Here is a 24,715-nt window from a genome sequence, read left to right on the forward strand (position 1 = left end):
TTAAATACTCCATATTTAATATCTGAAAAAATAATGTTAAAGGAAGTAATGGTGATTTAGTAGGTACATAGTCTCTGCTTTGTCTTCTGCTTTTTAATACAGTAACTTGTTTGGAAATCCAGATGCATATACATTTCTGGATACGTGAAGTTATATATATACTTGCACCTGTATACACACATACATAATCATATACTGGGTGTTGCAAATGTATGGCATATAGATTGAAATTTATAGGGTGTCTACATACATCTGTGTAGATGTATAAACACGACGCATGTGTCTATTCTGGCTACTGTATTAAAACACACACATATTTGGAAATTATCACCAATGATGATTTTCTTGTCTCTAGTGCTTACACATTTAAGCAACTTCTTTTTTGATTCATTTAGCAGCAGCAACAGAAGAACCTGAGGTGATTCCAGATCCAGCTAAACAAACAGATCGAGTGGTGAAAATAGCAGGAATAAGTGCTGGAATTCTGGTATTCATCCTACTTCTCCTTGTTGTCATATTGATCGTCAAAAAAAGGTAAGAAAATGATCTGTGCTGATCCCTCTTCTTTTTCTCCATATCAAACAATAACAAAATGGGTATTTTTATAGGTCTTTAAAAAACCAAAAAGTTTCAGGACCAATAGCTCACATCAAGTTTTGGATGAGTTCTTTGTGTTTCCTGCTGGTTTTGCTGTGATTCTTATGGTGGATTTAAAGAGAGGATTTCTTTATATTTGGGATCCAATAGCTATACATTTTCTCATATTTATTTCCAACTAGTTTTAAGTTACAGCTGAAGGAATGTGCAGAATGTTAAAATGGATGGAATTGAAATTCATGGAGCATTTTTTTTTTAAAGCAAAGAAAAAATGAATAACTTACTGCACTTTTCATGTTGTAATCACCTAATGAATTTGATTTTCTATATGCAGCTCTAATGAGTTATTTGTATCTGTATGTTATCCAACTTGCAAAATAATGTAATTTTATACCTCTACTTATGCTCTTGTAAACCTGGAGTTTTTTCTTAAAAGTCATACCACATCACTGTAAAATTATCTAGCGAGTCCTTAGTGCATGAAATTGTTTAAAAGTGTATTAATTTGAATGAATTTTAATTTTTTCAGTGCTTTCTTAGCCAGTAATCAATATCGCCATCTTCTGGCATTATACAATGCTAACGCTTCATCCAGATGCTCCTGCCTATAGTAAATTGTGCTACCCTATTACTCGGTCAGTTTTTAAAAGTCTCGACTTCCCAGTAGTTACAACTCTTTTGAGTTGGCATAAAACTTCATAATATGGCTCTATAAATCTGTAGTTATAGCATCAAAACAAATTCCTCTCTTTCTGTGCACCCCCTCCCTGGCGGGTCCCCTTTGCAGGGCACAAGCTGATTTCTCTTGGGTAGAATGAAACCCTTGTCTTCCAGTGGTGTGTGCATCGCGTTCTCTTGCCTTTTGCAGAAGTCTTAATGAAAAGTATATTTGTAAATGTTGTGAATGTTCCTCTGAAATGCAGCTTGCTGTTATTTTTAAAGATTAAGAAAAAAATTAAAATTGTACCTAAGATCATTCTATATGTTATAATTACTGGTTTGCATTAGATTTTTTTAATTTATTGCCTCTTTACAATTATCCCTGGAGATATATAACTTGGAGAAGAAACGTCTGCATTAGAAACATTAGGTATGCTTATAGTGTTCTGTGTTAGTTAGCTACATATGTGATTTTTCCCAAAAGTGCTTTTACTTTTCTCTGTTGTTTACCTCTGTGGTTGAGAATTAACACATATGCGAAAGGTCCAACTCATCATATGCAAGAAAGACACGCAGTCAGCCCATTTTCTTTATTCACACAACTTTTGGAAAAGAAAAAAGTTGTTTTTCAGCTTTCAGGAAGAAATCTCGATTTTATAGCTTTATTGCAAGGTATGTGCTGGGGAGTATCATCTTCTCAGTGCGTGTTGTAGTGGTCCCCTTATGTATAAGAGAAGACTCTCTGTGTGTGCATGTGTGTGTGTGAGAGAGAGAGAGAGACTATCTACCACTATATATTGTCAGTCACTTCCAGACGGGATTGACTAGCTTTGCAGGTAACAAAAAAAATAAGCTTTAAATTCAATATGTTCATTTTTCCTATCCTTTTTACCTCTTGCATTCAGAGTCCTTTTAGACTCGTACTTTCCATGTTGAATTGTTTGATAAAAATAAGTTAATCATGTCCGTGAAACGGTACTTTAAAATTTCCCCTTTTTCCCTCTTCCCTTTTCTGAACCTGTGAAGTCAGTACCCTCTTAGGAATGATACTTGATCATCATTCTAAAGCATATAATGTTTCTAAACTCCTTTACTATTTTATATTCAAAATAGGTGAGAAATTAACCTGTTTAATGAATCTTTAATGTTTGGCAATTTTTCATTATGATAGTTTAATTGGTTGTCTATCGCGTATGTTATAGGTATGCCATTTCCTCCCCTCCCCCACCCCGTTTAGGCAGCAGTTTTTTAATATCAGCTTTAGTCAAGGTCTGTTAAAAAAAAAACTTAGAAAACCTTTGTATACCTGAGTTTAATTCAGTCCATCTAGTGAATCAGGGCAATCCACATAATGAAGCTAGGAACAGTTGTAAAAACCCTGACACATTCACATGTACATAAACACACTTCACTTAGTTGTGGGACTGAAAACCGATCCGTTTGAATCATCTTCTGTAGTGTACATATTCAGTGATCCATTATGTAGTATCCCTTTTGGTACTTGAATTGACCACAGCTTATTACACAGAAAAGTCAATGAAACAATGGTTTCTGCGTTTTCATTGGTTTGCTAAGTTGTATGCACTACCATCACTATCTCAATCCGATTAAATGCAGCATTACATTTTATTGAAAAATGGAGTACTAAACAGTTTTTTTCACGAGCTCGAGATGTTTTAGGCTTTGCCTGATCATTTTGTCCAAATTGGTTTGAAGTTTTCCCGAATGAAGCTCTTAACAGCTCTCACAGAGTTTTACTGGAGTAATCAAACCAGCTAAGAAAAGGGATACTGCATCTTTAACGAGCAATGCCATTTTTATTTTCTAAGTCATTGTTGGACTATTTCCAAATGTCCTTCATTTCCTTCCATTTGTTTACCTTCCATGTTTTTAATGCTTAGCATGACTACATCAGCATTTCCAATTGTAAGATTTTGAAATAGAAAGCATATGTTTGCATTCAGGAAATGTGTGGTATATATGTCAGTACACGCATATCTGTTGTAAATGTGCATTCTTTAAGATGTGTGTACTCATATAGCTACATACAGTATGCATACAAACATATACGTATACACCTGTGTACCGATAAAGATGTTAAAATGAATGACATGAAATTTGTTTTCTGAATAAATGTATTTATTAATGTAATCTTTAGTTTTTGTAACTGAAAAGTAAAAAGCATATTTACTGCACAAGATTTGTACACAGCTGTTCATTTGTCATGACATCTAGGTGGTAATCATTATATTATGCTGAACTGCATGTTGAAATACACGATCCATTTAATTTTCAAATTTTTTGGCAATAAATGAAATCTCAGCATGTAATTTTCTCCAGTGATCTTTCTAAAAAACAAATCATTTTTATATGCTAGTGTATTTTTTTTTTAATTGCATGGCAAAGTAAGGCTAGTTTGTGCATGAGCAAGTTGAAATGCTAACCAAAGAAACATGAATTTTTCAATTTTTTTTTAAACGCACATTTCTCTGCTTTATTGAATGTGACAGAGTCACGCTTTTCATTCACCATTGCTTCTCTTTTTCCACTGTCTGTGATTTGCTTGCCAGGAGGAGCTACTATTCTTACTCCTACTATCTGTAAGTAGAATACGGGTGACTTACTATTTTACATGTTTTAAAGATGCAGTATCCCTTTTTAAAAAAGAAAAACAGTCTCTATAATTTTCCTAAAGTTTTATTGATAGTTACCTTTCTTTATTCTCAGGCTTGAAAAATCGCTTCTATCATTGTTCCTGTTACTGTTACCCTGTGTTTTTTTTTTAAAGGGATATTGTATTTCTAACTGTATATTGAGACTTTTGCTTTTTGCTACAGTTTTTTCCATAACTGTCATTTTAGTTTATTGTAATCATAATTTAATTTGCATTATGATTCACAGCGACACATCACACTAAGGAAAAAACCTCTTTTCCCATTTCCTAGCTAGAGAACTGTGCTTGTAAATCACAAATTGTTCTTTCTTACCATATCAGTTACCAGGAGTGATCCTGTGCACCACTTTTCCTACGCAGATCGTAGGCAGATGCCAGACCTTTATAAAGACATCTCTGCCCTACCAATGACAGAGCAACACGTCTGCCTCTGTGGTACCAACCGTTTTTTTTTTTTTTCCCAAGAAATATTTATTGTGGAATGATCTGCATCTATTGCTTGTGAGGTGCTTTGCGTACACATTTTAAAGTGTGGATCTTAGTTTATGATATTGGTTTGCATAAGGTTTTGCTTCATTGAAGCAAAATTGACTTTTTTTATACATGTTGACTAAATGAGTTTTTGTGAGGGCTGCAGCAGTTTTCGCTGTGATTGAACAAAGCGGTTTTACACACATTCTTAATTTTAAATAAATTCATAGAGCCCTTGACTTCAGAGGGGATCTAAGAATGCACTCAAGTGCTTGGATGAACTGGTGGTGTCTGATAATGATGGTCTTCCACATTTTTAAGCAGATTAGTTGATTTCTTTAAACAAACTTAAAAATTAAAAAAAAAAAAAAAAAAAAAAAAAGCTAAGCTGGTTTAGCTAACTGCCATTCTCCGGTTTATTGTGACAAATTATAATTTCCTTGTTAAATAACAATTGCTTCAGCTCAAGATAATTAACTGCACGGTTTCATCCTATGATGGAGTACTTTTCCCCTCCAGCTCCCACTGAAACACCCACCTGCTCAAGTTCACCCAACTGGATCCTTTAGCAGATAATGAGAATCATTTACACTTTCTGTCAGCCTCAAGTACCTTAACCTAACGATTTGCTTAACTATCATGAAGCATAGATTGCAATATGCCTTTCCCCTAGTGAGGGAAGCAAAAAAGGAAAGGAAAAAGAAATAGTCAAAACCCGAGGGAGCCAGGAGCTGTTGAACAATAAAGCTGTCCTCCCATTTCCCAGCAGCTTTGGGTTGTGGTGCTGCAACACAATAGGCCTTTTTAGGAGTTGAAGCAGAGCATAAGAATTAGAAAGTAGCTACTGTAATAAGCTAATAACTTGAAAGGCTTAATAGTTGTTGATTTATTTAGTGTAGCTAGCAAGTTTGTAACAAAGTGATGCTTCAAAGAAGGGCTTAATATAGTCAAGAGATGAGAAGTAATAGTCTTTTTTGTTCCATTTCTGAGGTGACATTAGAAAAAGACATCACTGTACAGAGACTATCTGAAAGGCTTTGAAACTTAAAAAAAAACCCAACAGTCTGAACTGGAAATGCCAGGTTTTCGAAAGCTTTGATAGTATTGGGAACCAGTTATAAAGCTCAAGCAGTTTCACTTCTGGAAGTTTGGATGGTCTTCATTTTTTCGACCAGAGTATCATTTAAACCAACTTTTCTTAAGTAAATAGGAATGTGTGGAGTAAATGTATAAAATAAAGTATTTTAGGGGGACATCCAACAGTTAGTGTTTTTTTAGTTTTCACTGAACAACTGTTACACACAGAACCCTCATGTACACAACAAGGGTTTGATGAAAAAATGGTAGGTTTAGAGACCACCTTTGGGATTTTTGTAGCAAGGGGGTTATTGAGTTGTAATTTTCCAACTAGTCTATCTGTAAATGGGGAAAAGAAAGGTGGGGTGGACACAACAAAATAAGGAGATGAGTCCAATTGGTGAAAGAATCTTTGTTATTCTCAGGAGTGCTTTGTCCATCTATATCCTACTTTGTGGCCCCTTATTGTCAACCGACTTAAGAAACAATGCCCTAACATTTTCTTAAATATGCAAAACCGTGAAGTGCTTCCTGCCCTTGAGAGTGGTGTAGGTTCTTTCTGGTGGATGTTCCCAGGACTTAACAAGTAAATGGATGGATAATTTACACTAATATTCTTTTTGTCTACTGTTAGAGTGCAGCACGGAATATTAAAAGTTATCAGAGAACAGAGGAAGAGCAAACAGTCCTTTTAGTCGGAGAAATGCAAGATAAACACTGTCTAAACAGTTAACAAGATATTTGATTATATTTTATGCAGAAAAAGCTTGTGAAGCTAAACTGTGTTTTAAACATACATTTTCAAGAACCCAGTATTTTCAGTGATGATTGTGTCTCTCCCATGTGGTGTCAGATTTATCCAAATAAGCAGGTTGGCTGTCTATTATATTGCAATCACAGCTTCAGATGAAAACAGGGAGATTTCAGAACAGTCTAATGCATGTCACAGATTCCTGCAGAACCAAGTGTGGTTTGTGCTGCTCTGCATACTTCCTACTACTTGAGATACATGCTTTAAGAGTAGTAGGCTATAAGTGATAATTAAAGTATATTGTCTGCTTCCATCTGACTTCTGGAGACAGTGAAAATCAATTTCAGTTCTTCATCAAAAGGAAAGAATTGAGAGATATTTCTGAAGTGTGCACTTTAAAGTCATTGGCTGTTAATTTGGGGGGTTTAGTTGTACAGGTTAGGTTGCTGTTTAACTGTGATACAGACTATAAGACTGTTAATGTCAAAATTTAAGATGTTCCCAAACTTCATGAAAGGGTAGAGTGGTGAGGAAGGTTTTGTTTGTTTTTTAAAGAACGAAAGTTCAGTGTCAGGAACGAAGTGTGGTATCGTGTTGTATCTTGTGTACTGAATGGGAAGAACAACTTTTAACATAAAAGGTGATATGATTCCATAGCAAATACTTATGGGGTTTTTGTTATTTTATAGATTTTTTTTTTACTAACAAAGTAATTTAGAAGGTTAAATGATTTCTTCCTAACAAGGCGAGCAAGGAGAATGAATTATCCATTTATAAAATCAAAACACAGATTTAAATGGAGATGGTTGATAAAACTGCATGCACAGATGCTTCTTATTTATGATTTCAGTTAAAATGTAATTATATTCTCTAATTTGTTTATATTAGTGTAATTACTCTGCAGGAAAAAAATATTACCAGGGTACAGAAGTTAGCACTTCTATTACAGCATTTGTGTGTGTACAGAAAACACATGATCGTGACTCTTTCGTAGCAGGGTGCATAGTTTTATCAATTTCATGCTGGAAAAGTTGTACACAGGAAAATCAGCCAAACTTTTCAGTCACTCAGGATTATAGATAATGATTACTGTAGACATCAATGTTCACCAAATATTAAGGTGGTTTGGGTTTTTTTTTTTGGTTGGGCAGCAAACTTGCGAAGAAGCGCAAGGATGCCATGGGGACCACCCGCCAGGAGATGACACACATGGTGAATGCAATGGATAGGAGTTACGCTGACCAGAGCACCCTGCATGCAGAGGATCCCCTTTCAATCACATTTATGGACTCTCATAACTTCAGCCCCAGATGTAAGTACAACAGTGATAGATGGTCTGGAGTGTAGGTGAATAGAAACATAGAAAACAGTTCTACTTTTTAAGGAAAGTTGTTGGTATCTCCAGGTTTTCTAGGAACACTGGTAAACCCAAAGGTTGAGTAGAGATGTCATATGTTATCCTTGTTGGTATGTTTGCCAATTATTTAAATATTTACATGTACTTTCAGTATGCATTGATACTTGTTCTAGGGAAAATATTACACTTCTAGAATGTCTCAATTAAAATCTGAAATTGAGTTTTCCCTCATGAGGATATTTAATACCAACACATTAAATATTACTGCATAACACCATGTCTGTAATGAATAATAATATGAGGTCCAAATTAATGTCTTTCTTTTGGCAGTAAGGACATTATAACAGAAGGAAACTGACAATTTTTGTTGCTGTTTGTGAAGTTCAGGAACAAGCTTGTTAATATATCTGCAAATTTGCTCTATATTTGTATTCCTTTTTTGTAGACTTGCCAACTGTCTGGTTTTGATAAAGTTTGGCAGTTTGGGTTTCTGACTGTTAAGTGTCTGGGTTATAGCTACTACTGTCCAGCACTCCTGCCTCCCAGCATCTGCACTGTGCCTTGCACAAAAGCGAGATACTCTGCTGTAGGACTCTGAATACCTCAAAACTAGTATGTAAGTTACCAAAGGGACACAATTCTGCCACGGAGCTGGCCAGGAACCTGACCTTCTCACAGCCGCATGGACTTGTGGCTTGGCCTTAAACAGATCTGAGCAACCTGAGCTGCTTCTGAATTGCCATCTTTTGGGAATGGTACTCCATCTCCCTCCTCTTGCCTCCCATACTGCTTACCGTGCTTGAGCAAAATGCATCCCTTAAGGCTCTTAAGTTCTTTCCTGATTGTTATAAGGGAAATGGATTTTGGAGGAGGGTTTATTGCTCACTAACTGCAGAGTGCTAACATTTTAAGTGTCTCATAACCAATTATAAATGGGAGTTTAGTATCAGCCTGTGAGTTTCTCTACGCAGCTTTGGCTGAAACTGTTTGAAAATTCTCCAAAGTTTGATGTCTTACTGGCATTAAAATTTACAGGGGCAGGTTTGCAAAGACAGTTTGATTTGAACTAAGTTATGGTGGATCCCAGGCAAAGTATCCCTCAGGAATTCACATGGTTATTAGTGACCCAAAACTGCCAGGCACTTGGGCAGCCTTGCAGATGGACTGACATGATGCCAAGAGCCCATGAGCCCCAGCCACCTCAGCTGTCCTGGTTGGCTGACAGAGAGATTTGGCATCACTGTTTTCCAGCGTCCTAGGTATGTGATTTTTTGGGTGTTGGAGGATTCAGTTCTCCTGACCATCATCTGTGCTGAGACAAAGAACCTTTCAAGCTTGGGGTTTCCTGCTGTGCGGCAAAATTTCAGGAAGATTGCTTGAGGAGTGGAGCTCAATTTTGTCACAGAGCTGTTGATATTTTAAATTTTTGTTCCAGATTGGAACAAAACCAAATTCTGGATTCCGCCATTTCTGTCCGAAACAGCGCATTTGTCTCCACATGGTTCTAGTTGTAGTAACGAATGATAAAATTCCATGAATTTTATTCAAAGATTTGCATCTGTGTGTCTGTGATTTTCCTATACTCACTAAGAGCAGTATCTTTGGCTTTGCACATTAAAAAAGCTATTAACTGTAAATATGCATATAATTTTTCTAAATTACCTGGAAGACTTTAAAGAAATAGCATTTTATTTTGAGATGAACTATTCAAGTATTACATGAGAGGATGGATTTAAAAGGAACGGAGTTGGTTCTATATTGAGAAGCAAAAGAACAATAGCAAAGGAGGAGCCCTTTCAAAAACTAAATTGCATGTAATGTCTTCTTTATTTCATTTCAGTAAGAATTTCTTTGCCTTTATCATTACATTTCTGAAGTCCAAAATCACTGCCTTTTCATTCCTTTTTTATTCAGGATGCTTTCTGGAACTGTGTATTCATTCTGGTTTTCTGTTGTAAGAAAAATTAATGGGGTTTAGTTATCTCTTCGTTATACTGTGAAGTATATTGTCTTTATTCTTAAAAATGAACAAATTGAGGGGAGTATATTTCTTCATGAGCTTTGTTTTCCTACAGTGCCCAATGATCCACTTGTGCCGACAGCTGTGTTAGGTGAGGACCCTAGTCCTTCATTATCCATTACTGCATGAGTTTTGTCTCCTTGCATGGTTGAATGTTGAGACAGCTTGTTTCATGTAAAAGATAGCTATGCTGTTGTCAGAAAGTAACTCTACACTCAGTTTATCAATTCAGAATTAAACTGACACTGCTTTTAGGATAAAAATTATTTTATGTACTCATTAAGAAGTTATTCCTGGTCAGTGCTAACTGAAGAGTAAATCAGAAAATAGGTAAATGGAAGATACTGAAACTTTTCTCCCCAGAGCATTCAAACTGAGTTCCAATGAACTGACGCGTGAAACTAGAACTCTGTTAAGAGATATGTAAAAATAAAATTCAGATCCATATTAGCATTACTTGGCACCCAAAGCTTTTCTAACTAACAAGAATGAAAAGAAAAATAGGAGAAAAAATTCTGTAATATCCAGAAAGAAACAACTTTGTAGGTTATGTACAAATATTCCTACATACCTATATTAATTACATATTTCAATTGACCTTAACTAGTAAGTTTTCCAACTTTGTACTTACTTTAAAAAGAACAGAGGTTGGGAGTGGCCAGGCTGCTTATTTCTATGTCACATCTAACACTGAATGCATGTTTTAGGGTTTTTTTTTTAAATACAGTGATAAAAATATAATTTGTATCTGAGTTCTTGGTTTGATAAACGCAGTGTGCAATACTGAGTTTTAATCAGTTGCTGAGGTTATATTAGGATAAAAGACAAATATCAGGAAGTGAACATGAATATAAGCTGAAATTGAAAACTCAGTTCCTAGAAGTAAAGCTTAAAGGAATCTGGAGGCAATTTAATCCCTCCTCTGTTCTGAGATGGGACATTATATATATAATATAGACTCTTTCTGACAATTGATTGTCTATTGTGTTTTAAAAATTTGTAGCAAAGAGCATTCTCTGCTTGCAGTGGCATGTTCCAGTGCCTCACTTCTCCTAAATAAAATTCAGATCCATATTGGTATTATTTGGGACCCAAACCTCAATTTTCTGAGTATTAGTTACTACTAACTGGGTGTTACTACTGAGTATTATTACTGCTCACTCCTAGTTTTTCCTACCTAGACTAATCTAAACTAAATCATCATTTGCTGTGGATTGAGCCATTTCCTCTTGAGACACTCATAGAAAATATGGAGAACTGACACACTCCTATCCTTTTAAAACAGTCTTATACCCATTGACAGGCTCACATGTCCTCAACTGCTCTTTTCTAGTCGTGGGAAACCCAATTCTTTCACTGTTGTCTTGTAGCTGATGTTTTCTAAACTTACCATTCTTTTCCTCTGAACAGTTTCCAACTTGTAGGTTGAATTTTTTAATTGTGGTGCCCTAAATCAGGTACAGTTCTTAGAATAAGTCTCAATGCTGAGCTGAGTGGAATAGGTACCCCCATCTGTAGTGTAGCCCTACTTGTAGTGTTCCTGTTACCTGAACTGTATTTTGTCCTTTTTATTGCACTCGTGTTGCTGCCTTACATTGAGTTACCTGCTGAAATCCCAGTTATCATTATCCAGTCCGTTACTCCATTTTGTAGTTACATATTTGACTTCCCTTTCCTACACACAGTATGTTGTATTCACTGTTTAATTCACCTTGTTGATTTTTGCATTGTCTCCCAAATAATCAAGATAACTTTGAAATCTGATCCTGTACTTGTGAAGAACTTGTGGTGCCTTACCACTCAGTGCCCTCTGCCCATGCTGTCATGGTATTTTCAATCCCATTATGCAAGTTGTGGGTAAAAATGTTCATAGAAAATTTACTCGGGAGGAGCCCTTGCAGATCTTAATGTAAAGTGTCCTCCAAGACTGACAGCAAATCACTATTTGTGAGTAGTATTTGGTCTTTGTCAAGCTGGGTATACTCATGCTGTGGGAGATTTATTGAGTCATATTTTGCCATTTCCTTTTGATAATGTTGCAAATGCCATTCTCTTGACTACAGTAGTGTCTTAGTTTATAACCATCACAGCAGTTAGATGCTGGAGCCTTCCACTTTGTGCCCAAGGAAACTTAACAAGGTTGTTTAAGAAGTTCATGAGGGGTGGTGAAATAGCACCAGTGCCTGAAAGAGCAAAGGGGTAGACTCAGTAATGCGGAATACTTCCCAAAATTACATCAATGGACTTGTAGAAAATGAGTCTTTTCCTGAAATTCTTCTAAGATCTTCATGTACCTTCTAGCTTTATTTCAGGCACTTACAAACTACATAGATACTATCTGGTGATACTTGTCAGGGTATTCCTAATAGCTCATTTAGGCTAGAAGCATATCCCAAAGGTCAGTGTGTTGCCACTACATAGTGGCAGACACAGACAGGGGCAGCTGTGAACAGGGAGGACAAGGGATTAATTAAAGAACAGTTTAATAGTTCCTGTCTGCATTTCTATCTATTGATAATGGTGTTTTGGGCAAAGCAATGCTAGTTGGAAGACATAATATTTTTCATTGCATGGACTGAAATAGCACAGAGAAGTAGACAGTCTTTTGGGCATGTAGAAGGGGTTGGGTACCCCTAAGCTTGTTCCTTTGAAACAAGATCATTTGGCTTACTCCCATCTCCACGTAGCCCTTGCTTGGCTCAGCATCACAAAAGAGTTTTCCTCTGTTTTATTTAGAGATGAGCACAATTTTATGGGCTCTAAATTATAGAGCATGTTATTTTATATGAAGCTCTTATTACTTTGTAGCTGTACTAGGTTTCTTTTTCTTCATGTATAGATTATTAATGCCACTCTCCATTCTGTGTACATTAGCACTGAGTTAGTATGACAATTTTGCTTTTCTCAAGTCCCTATCATTACACTGATGGCATAATAATGTAGCCCTTATATTTTTTAAACGGCTTTCATTGTTACCTATTGTGAAGCTTTAACAACTTTTAATGTCATTTTCTTTTAGTCATTTTCTAATATAGTCTTGAAATAAATTTCTTATGTTCTGTTCACTCATTGTTTTTTGCTGCTTCAATGGGTTAAAGTGCCTATTACTGGTAAGTATACTGCGAGGAATGGGGAGAACTGCAAATCCTGAGGTGGTTTGAAATGTGTATGATTTAATATGGGTAACACTACAATAAAAAGTGACTGCTGCATGTCACTCACATAATATTAGGCAGTTTAGTGAGGCATAAATGTACTGAAATTAGCAACTTGTGTGACAGTTCAAAGAATCAGGTTTCTTACCAGGAGATCTCATTTCAGAAGGCATTAACAAGGTTTGCATTTTGGCAGAATTGTATAAAATCCAAGCCTTGGGGTGCTCATTTTTTTTTTCTAAAGCATTTTACTTCCTAATCTGGACCCTTTGCATGGAAAATAAACTGATTTCAAAAAAGTGTAGGAGGGGTTGGCTACCCACTTCTCATTTTGGTAGCTAATTTCCAAAAAGGTTTTAATTAGAATTTTTCTTTCATTCTAAATTCATTTGAACTGCTGATTGTTAAAAAAACCCAACTATTTCACAGAAGAGATTGACAAATGTGAACGCTTCATGCGGCTTTGATATTTGGTTTTGATAAAAGGATTGGTATAGTATAGGGCATTAGACAAGACTTCTTTGTTTATACAGAGCAAAAACTGCAGCTGAAACAGCACACTCAACAGTTTCATTTCTCTACTAAAAGACCTGAGTTAAAATGACCACTCTGAAGTGCTGATTCGTCTTCCCAAATGGAGGTGGTGTTCTGAAGCAGTAGCATAATTGCTTCTCTTCTTTTTTACTGGGATCTCAATTTACTCTTTGTTGGCTTTAGACAAATGATGTGCTGATACCACTACAGAGTTATTCTAATTTATTGTTTAAGGTGTAGTATTGCTGTTGATACATATTAGCCATTAAAAAAGTTACTTTGGGTGATGGAGGCTGGAGTTCCCAAGTACATTAACGTCATAAAGTTTTGTAGCTTCAAATAAAATGCCCTTCAGACATCTTTACTGCGGGATGAAGGATTGCAAACTTTTGTATGTGTTTGCAGTTAAATTCCTTTATGTACTTCACAGTATTTATGTGCTGAAGAGCAAGTACTTTGTGTTCTCAGAAATTAGACATGTTTTCGAAGGAAGAGGTTGAAAATAGATATTGATATGTATAGCAGCAAGTGCTGTTGCCTCAGCGGTACCTAATGCATTGGTTTCTTGTGAATACAGATGAAAACCACAGCGCGACAGCAGAGTCCAGCCGGCTCCTGGATGTCCCTCGTTACCTCTGCGAAGGCACAGAATCCCCATACCAGACTGGGCAGCTGCACCCTGCTATCAGGGTGGCTGATCTCCTGCAGCATATTAACCTAATGAAGACCTCTGACAGCTATGGATTTAAAGAGGAGTATGAGGTGAGATCTTCAGTGGTGGGTTTTTGCTAGGAAAAATCCCTTTGAAAGGGGCAGCCTTTTGTTTGCATTGAATTGCAAAAAGATGCAACTAAGTGTCATGGTTTTAAGTGAAAAACAGCTAAAGATAAGCAGGCATAAGATTCCTAGGTGTGTAACCCAAAAGTCAAATAGTGAATGGAGTCGAATGGTCTGAGCCTTTACAAGTGCCTGGAAAAAAGACTATGTATGTTCCTTATGGAATAAGAAGCCGTGCCCTACTGAATCTTTTCAAGATATTGTAAGAAGTTACCACCCTTTCATTGCTGTTTTTTAGTTGAAATGCTGTAATCAGTTATGTGAGCTTTCTGAGCCATCTTCAGTGCAGATCTCCTGGATTAGGTTAAAGTAAAGCTTTAACCTGGCTGGTTTTGCAAGAAGCACTGTCTGGAAGCACTCACATCATTTATTATAGCACCTTGGTAGGGCAATACTGGGACTAAACTGCAGCTGAGAAGCAGCAGAGATGTGTGCTGAGGGTTGAAGTTCTAATTAGACCTGCCTGAGCATGTCTACTTGCAGCTTCTAATGTCAAAATGGAAGCAAAAAATTCCCAGCACTGGAGTTAGAAGATGAGTAGAGATTCATTTTGGTTCTGATCTCTGAATCTGTTGTGATTCTTTGGGATTAGAGTATCAGGCAGGGCACACAGTAAAGATGGGAATGGTACTGCCAAGGTCGGTCGCAATACAGCTGGATTTAAAATGAGTTTTCTCTGAGTAAATAATCTCTTCTGACTCAGTTTTCAACCTTTTCTCCTTTCTGCAGCTGTCTCTACTGTAACTTAAGAACTGGAATAAATAAATGTGTGGTTTTTAAAAGAATATTATTCTCTTTTCCTCTCTTTTACTTAAATACACTTTGTTATGCTCTGCCAAACTTCAGGGCTAAGCCCAAGTGTCAACCACTGCTGGGGAGGAGGGTGGTCCCTGATGCCACATCAGGTGTTTTGCTACTTGATACTTCTTCTATTACCATACACGACATCTTTGCCTTGGCTTGGGCGTCTGAGTGTGCATTAAAGTTTTGCTTCCATGGCTACTGTGTACTTCCTGGAGGTAACTTGCCCAGATCAGGATAAGAGAACACCTGGAAGGAAAGAATAGCATAGACCTGCAACAGCTGTAAAATATCTACGGGCAATGAAGAAAAAGCCGAGGAGGAATAAAAGTTGCTTCTATCACTACTGAGAGATCAAACTCTTAAGAAGCGTTCAAAAATGTAGAATAATTTTGTTAGTGGCTAGAGGGAGGAATATGAGGAAAAACAACATGAACAATGAACATTGGCAGAGGAGGCTTCCTGATGGCTCTGTACAAGAAAAGCCATTTTACTAAGCATTATGAAGAAAATAATATAATGCTGTAGCAAACAGGCTATATATTATGGTGACTTGTTAGACGGGTGATCGGTCGCCCCGTGCTTTCTCAGCTTATTGTTTTTCCTCCATAGCAAGGATGTCTGAACAAGTTTAGCCTTCCAGCAATTCCAGGATTTGAAACCCCTCTGGAGTCCCTCAGTGACTTGCCCATTGACCTGTAGCAGTCAGAGGGAGAGAGCCCCCCTTCTTCTCTAGATATATTTCTGTACCATGGTACCGCCTGGGTGACCAGAGCAGATGAGCAAAGCTGAGCTTACTTTATGGTAGGGCAGTTCTTTTAAACTGTTATTTTTGGAGATAAATTAATGGTCAGAATGTTTTCTTTCGGAACATTTTTATTTATAGAGTTTCTTTGAGGGGCAGTCAGCTTCTTGGGATGTCGCTAAGAAGGATCAAAACAGAACAAAGAACCGCTATGGAAACATTATAGCATGTGAGTATCGGTGTGCTTGGTTTGAGCAATAGCTGTAGTCATGTGTTACTCGTGCCATGTTCTCTCTTTCTTTACAAGTCTCCGGTGGTGTAGCTGCTTAATACCCCAAGCAGAGAAGGAGGACAGTGCCTTTTCCAGCATTTTTTTTGTCCTTCACAGTTCAACTTTCTTCCTTCTATAACTCAGGCTGAATTTCACATTTGCATCTCTGTTGTGCAAGCTGTGGTAAGCATATAACAGCGACAAGCTAGCACTCATTTGGACATTAATTCTGGTAATTCACAATTTGTTATTGTTTTACAAATGCAACTGAACACGCAGGAATGAAGCTACCAGAGAAGTCCCCGAACGGTAGAGTTACCTCTTCATTGAATCCCAAGTGCATTGCTAACCCCTATGTTGTGACTTCCATATTTATTTTAATGTCTGAATATGAACTGAATCAGGTGGGGCTTGGAATTAAGGAAATAGTAATCGGGATTTGGTTTTCTAGATAACCATCAGTGGAGCTGATGTTGAAAGGAGCTTTGAGCAAGTAACCTGGTTTCTTTGGGTCTTTTTAACCACATGTAACAGGGTGATACCTTTCAGCTACACTTAATGAAGTTTAGTGAATGTTTTTGAAGTAATTGGAGACCTCATACAAAATGGTTCTTTGTAATTCTGTGTAAACACTTACAATTCAAGGATTGTAAATTGTGAGCCACATATGCCAGCTGATTTTGTTTTTCTAGATGACTTACCATAATAGCTTGCTTAAAAAAATCACACTTCAAAAAGGCACCGTAACCACTTGGTTTTTACAGATGACCACTCCAGGGTGATTTTGCAACCTGTTGAAGATGATCCATCTTCAGATTACATTAATGCCAACTACATAGATGTGAGTGAACTGCACAGCTTTCTCCCTCTCAATTTGACAGCTTCTCTATGTGAAACGATTGCATGTTATGCCTACAAAATTATTGAAAGCTTTCTTTTATTAAGAACAAAATGTACACTTTCCTTGTTCTGCGTCCTAGTACTCACTGACATTGTTGTGCTTTCTTTCACATCTGACTTTGGTTTGGGCTGTAGATTTGGCTGTACAGGGATGTAAGTACCACTATATGTGAATAACAGCATCCTATTGTAAATATTTAATATAGATATTGTTATTAATTACTTTCCTCTTCTATTTTTATCAGTCAATAACTATGCATGCCTCATCTAATTTATCTCATCTGTCCCTTTAAAAAATTTTCTTTGTGTTAATATTTTTTGTACCTGTTTTTGAAAAGATAATTTAGCTTTTTAGCATAGCTCTGAATATTATTAGATATTGTTAGATAACTCAGGTGAACCTGTCTGTTAAAGAGAATTTGCTGTTCACTTTTTTTTTGATGATTTTGGCCACTAGCGTTTCTTTTCCCCTTCCCATTTATATGTGAGAAGCTGGATAGTTGTCTGAAAATGTACCTGTGAAGTAGTCATAATATATGTTTGGCAAAAAGGGAGGGATGATGGCCTTTTGTGGGGGGTGTTTTGTTTGTTTTGTTTGTTTTTAACAACTATTTAGCTAAACAATATTTAGCTGACATTTGTCCTAAGGTGCTAATTTAGATATTACAAAGTATATACACAAACATATATCTATATAAAAATATTTTAATGTAATAGAAATTTCCTTACTTTGCAGAAAACCTCTAAAGTTTCAAATTCCATACTTTGAGTAAAATACAAATTAAATTATAATATTTTAAAAACCACATAAAAACAGGAAATTTGAACAAATTCTGCCAGGTGTTTTGATTTAACAAAATATAACTTTTATCCAATTAATACCTTAGGAATAAACAAGTTATATTCAAAGTAATTCCAAAGTAGTTCAAAAGATGCTGGAATAGCTAGTACAAGTGTTTTTAAAATACTTGGCTTTGGTTATTTTTCTTTACAATTGCACATTACTAATTTCTTCTGTCCACTGTTAGTTGATAAGTTATTTAAGACCCTCTTGACTTTCTAGGATATAAAAATTTAGCTCCAGGTTCCAGTTCCTTAAGGATGTTGTTTCTCTTATTTAGGAGAAAATTGAATCTCATTATAACCAGGCAGGAAAGCTACAAATTAAAACTGACACTTTGCTATTTTAAAGTGACACTTTTACCTTCTTCTGGAAAGCATTACTGAGTGTAAAACAGTGCAGCATGGGTTCCACTTTCACAATTTGAATCTGGGCTTGATATTAAGGACTCTGGGAGAAATTTTTTAGTCATTTGATGCAATCTTGGTCTTTTGTAAAGCCAAAAGTAAGACACTCAGAAGTTTTCTCATAAGCCCCAGAGGAAGGTGCTCTCACTCTAAACAGGATAATGAAACAATCCGTGGAAAAGGATATAAAGTCCTTGGGTACACTGAAATCCTTCACTTTAGTATCATCTTGTGAATACCAGGAATCCAAGGACTCGTGCTCCCCTGTAATGCAATACTTGAAGCAAGTGGCCTAATAAAACCGTAACCTAGAAAATAAGTGGAGTTACTTCTTTAACATTTGAACATTGTGAAACTCTGTATTGTCTTCTCAACAGCAATACTAAAGTTTCCTTCCTCTTTGTACCTAATGTTGCTGGCACTGGTCAAAAAATATTCTGAATTATTTCCTCAAGAGCAGCAGCTCTTTGTATTTTGTATGCAGATCATTAATTCTGTATAGTAGCATTGGCATAGACCCAGCTAACTGGAAAAGCTTAGTTGTGTAGCGTTATCTATCTATCTATATATATATATATATGTATGTATGTATGTGTATATACTTGTGTTTATCATGTACAGTATAATTGATGCACACTTTGTGCAGTAATGCAAAATATTTTGCAGAAGCTTCCACTGCAGTAGGGCCTTAATTCTGTGCACACACCACAGTGGCCAGCTCTGTTCCCATTAGTTACGGCTCGGGTACATACCTCTTTGTGCCTTACAATAATTCTCTATTTAGAAGACAAAAGGTCTGTATTTTTTCATATTGGATAAGTTGTGAACACAGATCAACCATTGAGATAATCTGGTGGCAAAGAAATTTTTACTAAATTTTAAATAAATGCCCCAATGTATGTGGTTGGGGAGATAATAGAGGACTAATTTTTAGGCCCAAGGCACCCATCTAGAATACTCCTTCCCAGTACACTACAATGTCTGTTCAAGTCAGATGTTCTTTATTCCATTTTATCTGTTGTCGTTGGAACCTTTTCAGTATTAACCGTTTTTTTAGGTTTTGAGCTTCATGCTGCTCTTAAATATTGGTTTGTTCGGAAAATGTTGTCTAGAGATAAGAATTCTGTAGTACCTTCATGCTTTTATTTTCCCCTCTCTGTTAGTAATATGGTACTCAGACCAACTTATATTACTGTTTTAGGGATATCAGAGACCAAGTCACTACATTGCAACCCAAGGTAAGAATCCGCCAGCATTAATCAAATGAACAGGTATTCTCTGTAGTGTCCAACAGTGTTTTGGTAAAATGGAAGTAGGTGAAAATAAAGCATATCCAATATTGTGAGTTGTTGTCTTGTGTTATGGTAAACTAACATAGCATGTTCAGGTAGAATGTGAATAAATGCAAAAATCGCACTAATTTATCATGTTAATTAGCTATTGAGCAACTCTTTCAGTGACAAATTCAGCTGATAAAGTCAGAAGCTACTACCATGATTTCCAATTATGAAGATGAATAGAGAAAAGAGGCATGTGGACAGAGAAGAGAACAGTTTCAACCTGCCTTGAGGCATTTTTCTTTCCTCATGTGTTATTTTACTGTCTAGGATTTAGTCCAGGATGCAGACAGTGAAGATAGTAATGATAAATTAAATGCTATCTCAGAAAATCTGGGTGAAGTAAAACCAGAGAAGGACAAAGCCTCTTTGTAGGAAGAAGTGAGGGAAATCTTTGTCATATAACAACCTGCTAATAAAAAGGGGAGTTAGAGGAAAAAGAAGAATTTCTATGGAAATTACTCATTTTGTATTTCTGATAAAACTCCTCACAATGAGGAAAACCAGATAGATTAGTCTAAGATTGCACTGAAATATCAGAAGCTATGAATTAAAGTAAAAAATAATTAGATTTAGATGTGTCATTATTTGATCTGTGAATATAATCAGATACCTGGCTGTAAATATCCTGTTATTTGTGCTCTCGGTTGATTGTGGCTGCACCCAGGAAAGACAAACCAAAGGCTCGTTTTAAAGCAGGATGCTCAAATTTCTGTTGACATTTTTTTAATTTTTGTGTAAATGCTGTAGTGCTGTCTAAACAGGTCTCTCTATGACAATTAAGTCTACATTTGTGTTTTATTTCTGTTTTACTGTGTAAATCATTGCATATAATAGTGTGTAAAGGACAAAATTTATTACTGCTTTAGTATACATCCTTTGATCTAGCATATGAAGGAATATGGTTGAATCTTCAGAAGTGTGTTATATACAGTAATATTTATACTACTGCTGGACTGTGGTCAGGGAGCTGTTTCTGAGATGATTGTAACAGGGTAAAAGCCTCTGTCACTCAACTGGATGTGTCTTGTCTCTGCAGCAGAGCAGGAAGCAAAGCTTAAACAAGTGCTCCTCATTTGCTTCACAGAAAAGTAGTTAAGTTAGTTTAAATACCTTTCAGTGGGAAGTTTATGGCTCAGCACCTACTCCTGCTTGCGTACTTTGCTGGGAGTTGGATGCTAAGTGCACAGGCTGTGTACCACCGCCCCTCCTGGCGAATACTCCACTCCAGCGTGGGCATCTTCTCAGTTGAAAATCTGAAGAAACTCACACTAACACATTATATTTAACGCATGTAAAGCAAACTAGAAATGTAACTATAGATGTAGTCACATATTGCTGTGTCCTTGTAGTTTTCAAGCAACTTCTGACATTTTGCTACATGAAACACCTGCTATTAATTTCTTTCAAGTGGTAATTCAGTTAAACTGAGAAGATTCAGTGTTGGTTAGAAATAACAATACAGTCTGGAAACTGACATGATGGTATGATGATGTGGTTTCGTGAAGCTTTCATGTTTGAGCACGATCATCTTTGTGTATCAGCTCTGAAAGCACAGGATTTTATTTTTAGCATTCGCTTTGACTTATTTTTTTGCAGAGTATTACCCGGAGTTTTTTCTTACAGGTCCAGTTCATGAGACTGTGTATGACTTTTGGAGAATGATATGGCAGGAGCAATCAGCTTGCGTTGTGATGGTCACAAATTTAGTGGAAGTTGGGAGAGTAAGTTTTTGGTTTGTTTTTCTTTTAATGCTACAAGCCTAAAGAAAAACCTGCTGAGAAGATACGCTATCAGCAGGATGTAGAAGAGTCTTGTGAAGGACAACCCTGCATCCTGAGAGGAGGGGAAGGGGGAGAGTCCAGACATTGTCGCGGTTATGGTATTGTGTAAAACCAAAGCTAATTTCTGAAGAAGGCTGAAGCTGTGTTGCTTTCATGAGTAGTGAAAAATTGTCTGAATCCCAAATTCATATTTCAGAAAAATAGATTTGTATGTTGTCACTCAAATGAGCAGAGAAAGTGGACTAGTGAGCAAATGTGCTTCTATATCAGTGGCTAGAAATCAGCAAATTATTTACAGTTTAGCAGTAACACATCCCTCAGGGAGTGATGTAAAGTATCTGGGATTACTTGCAACAGTTTGATTACTGATATGAAATGCATCCCAGTTTAACATAAGTGGAAATGTATTCCATAGCTCAGCACTAAAAAAAGATATAAATGCTCATTTAGAAATGAATTTGGCATCTAAGTACAGCTGTGTAAAGCAGTGGAAACTCCTCATAGCTGGTGCTTAACTTGACAGAACAGCCATTAGCCATGACAAGCCACAAGAGTGCATGGTCATTTTGGAAATAAATGTGGTGTAATGCAGTACATTCAGTAACATATCCTCAAGCTTTTATTTTCCTTTGGTGTAAAATGCATTCCCATTTTGTACTTAGGTCAAGTGTTACAAGTACTGGCCGGATGACACAGAAGTTTATGGGGACTTTAAAGTGACTTGTGTAGAGATGGAGCCCCTTGCGGAGTACGTCGTCAGGACCTTCACTCTGGGAAGGGTGAGCACATTTTGAAAGGGCTCAGCAAAATACTGTTCCCTGGCAGCAAGGAGTGTGGAGGAGGCTGTGCTTGTGCCTGTTCCTCTGTCTGGTTAGCAGGTCCACAGTGTAGGCAGCCCTACCTCACCATGGGAGTAATGCATTGCATCAGTACTATCCAAGCATGCATCTCATTGTGGGATTTCAAATTTCCCCAGAAATGTTGGCTGCTACCCTCCCCTCTGTGACAGTCACCTCTTCTCTGTAGCCACACTTCTGAGCTGAGCTCAAGTACCAGTTATGAGTCATGCCTGTCATTCATCTCCATTCACTCTGCCCTGAATGCCACTGAGTCAATCTCAGTTAATCAAAGAACAAACTCTGTGAATGCAATATATGTGATACAGTTGTGGTCTTCTGATAAATCATTATACTTGCCTGTATATGTAGCAGGCTACTGTCTTAATTAGCAAAACTTCTGAAAATCGATGCAGATTGCATCCAAGTCTATAAAAAAAACCCCTAATGAGGCAAAACTAACGTACTTAATGGCAAAAGTAAAAATTACAAACTTCAAAATAAAAAAAAACCCACCAGTGACATCTTCAAGCTTTGTATGGTCTTTGCTATAAATAATTGGTGAAACAGTAAAAACAGCATGTAGATGTATCAGTCTGTGTTATCATTATTTGAGTTAGAGAATATCCAGCTATTAAATACTTTGAATTTCATAAACCCTTTTTTTTTTTTTCCTTTACAGAGGGGCTACAATGAAATCCGTGAGGTTAAACAGTTTCATTTCACTGGCTGGCCAGATCATGGAGTTCCTTACAATGCCACAGGCCTGCTTTCCTTTATACGGAGAGTCAAATTATCTAACCCACCTAGTGCAGGGCCTATTGTTGTCCATTGCAGGTGTGTACAGAAGAGGTAGATTGATTTTTTCCACAACTGTGTATGTGATTATTTACAGCAGTCTCTTGTGAAGCATCCATCAGTGTTTTGTTTTTGTTGTTCCCTTTTTGAATTGCCTAATTCACACTGTGGTAGGATTTGGCTGTCTACAGCGATGTTTGGAAATAACTGGATTCTAGTACACTTTTCCTAAATAGAATAGCCAGAGATTTAGCTGCACCAGCTAAATCGAATGCTACTTCAGGCTATCATTTTAGGTAGCCTACAACAATTTTGTGACAGCATTCAAGAATAAGTGTAGATACAGCTGCGTTGATATCTTGGTGTTGCATATAATGTCTGAACAGATTATTAATTTAAATCAAAGTAAACAAGTAGAAGAAGAAGATGGAATGAAGTTAATGGCAACAAATACAGAATGTTGGTTTTCCTGTGCAAGTTTTGCAAGGTTTGTGTTTTTGGAACACAGTCCTTTGACAAATAGAATTTTCTTTCAGCACCGTCAAATGTTTAATTGCATTCTGTAGATAAAGTTACTCAGCCTTTACAGATTTTAAGAATTCCCTGTGCAAAAAGTGTCATAGCTTTATATAAAACCAAAATAAATCAAGAGGGATTCTTCTGGATAGTTAAATGCGTGCTGCCTAGATCAGCTTAGAGCTTGACTGGTAAAACATACACTTGAGTTTCTTATTGTAATATATCATTTTAAAATCATCCTTAGTCTTACTAAATAAAAACAAGATCTGTCATATTTTGAAGTGCATGAACTTAATTATCCTCCAGATTTTAGTTTAACTTTTCTTCTTTACTTTAAGTATTGATCTGGGTGATAAAAGGAGGAATCAAGTTGGGGTTTTTTTGCTGTTACTTAGTGGATCAAATCTGATGAAAAAAGGCTGTTTTGGGTACATCAAAAGATTTAAAGGACGTTACGAAGAGAAGGAGAGAAGATAAACTTTAGGTAGTGGTTGTGATGAAAGAACTTAATGACTTTTAAAAATGCTCTCAGTAATGGGTTTACAGTTTGTAGGTGTTTTCGTGGGGCTATTCCTAACAGTATTTACTGATTCTCTTTAGTGCTGGTGCTGGACGGACAGGTTGTTATATTGTGATTGATATCATGTTAGATATGGCAGAAAGAGAAGGTGTTGTGGATATCTACAACTGTGTCAAAGCCTTACGGTCCCGTCGCATCAACATGGTACAGACAGAGGTATGGCAGTTTACCTTCAAAGCACCTGATGCCTTCTGAAACGTGCTAGGTCAGAATTTCACTGTTACTCTGAAAAGAGCAGGCAGTGGCCCTCTTGATGGATTTTCTCCATTGGAGAGCATTGCCCAATGCAAACAGCACCCAGCACGAGCATGGTGCAACAAACCTGCCAGCTCTTTCAGCCTTCACACAAATAAGTGCCCACCTGTCTGGCATGTCTCCCCCAGCTCTGGTATCAGCAATTCCAGGAGCCCAAAGTTAGAATTTCAACAGGGTGCCACTGGTTTCAGACTATCTCCAGTCACTTTATCCGTAATTTGACTTACCTGTGGAACTTCATTTCCATTTCACTCTCCCTTTTCAACTCTGTTTTTATTTGCTTTATTAACCTCATTGCCAAGTCCACACTAAAACCATTGCCTTCATGATGAAGCTGTAACAGCTCCCATTCTGCTGCTGCCTGAGTATCATTGAGCTTCCACAGAAACATAGGTTACTGATTTATATTAAGACAGGTTACCTGAAATGGTTTGCCACTTCTCTCTCCTGTCCTCCATGTGGACATCTACCTGAGAAGTTATTTCACCTGTGACCACGTGAAAATCTC

General features: G+C 36.8%; 1 protein-coding gene across 7 annotated transcripts in view; it reads left to right on the forward strand.

Annotated features, from left to right (window-relative positions):
* PTPRK (protein tyrosine phosphatase receptor type K) overlaps positions 1-24,715 on the forward strand; it is a 418,239-nt gene that overhangs the window by 380,804 nt on the left and 12,720 nt on the right. Inside the window, exons 14-27 of one of the 7 annotated variants that reach the window (XM_074819158.1) lie at positions 396-534; positions 1,646-1,687; positions 3,828-3,857; positions 7,382-7,542; positions 9,663-9,698; positions 13,874-14,058; positions 15,821-15,908; positions 16,715-16,791; positions 16,986-17,003; positions 19,300-19,336; positions 21,062-21,159; positions 21,882-21,998; positions 22,738-22,892; positions 23,973-24,108. In XM_074819158.1, coding sequence (XP_074675259.1) covers positions 396-534; positions 1,646-1,687; positions 3,828-3,857; positions 7,382-7,542; positions 9,663-9,698; positions 13,874-14,058; positions 15,821-15,908; positions 16,715-16,791; positions 16,986-17,003; positions 19,300-19,336; positions 21,062-21,159; positions 21,882-21,998; positions 22,738-22,892; positions 23,973-24,108 — 1,319 coding nt within the window. The remainder of the gene's footprint in view (positions 1-395; positions 535-1,645; positions 1,688-3,827; positions 3,858-7,381; positions 7,543-9,662; positions 9,699-13,873; positions 14,059-15,820; positions 15,909-16,714; positions 16,792-16,985; positions 17,004-19,299; positions 19,337-21,061; positions 21,160-21,881; positions 21,999-22,737; positions 22,893-23,972; positions 24,109-24,715) is intronic. The other 6 variants (XM_074819152.1, XM_074819153.1, XM_074819154.1 and 3 more) reach the window with 6 other exon arrangements.

The sequence above is a fragment of the Strix aluco genome, chromosome 3 (assembly GCF_031877795.1).
Source record: "Strix aluco isolate bStrAlu1 chromosome 3, bStrAlu1.hap1, whole genome shotgun sequence".
NCBI classification, from domain to species: Eukaryota; Metazoa; Chordata; class Aves; order Strigiformes; family Strigidae; genus Strix; species Strix aluco.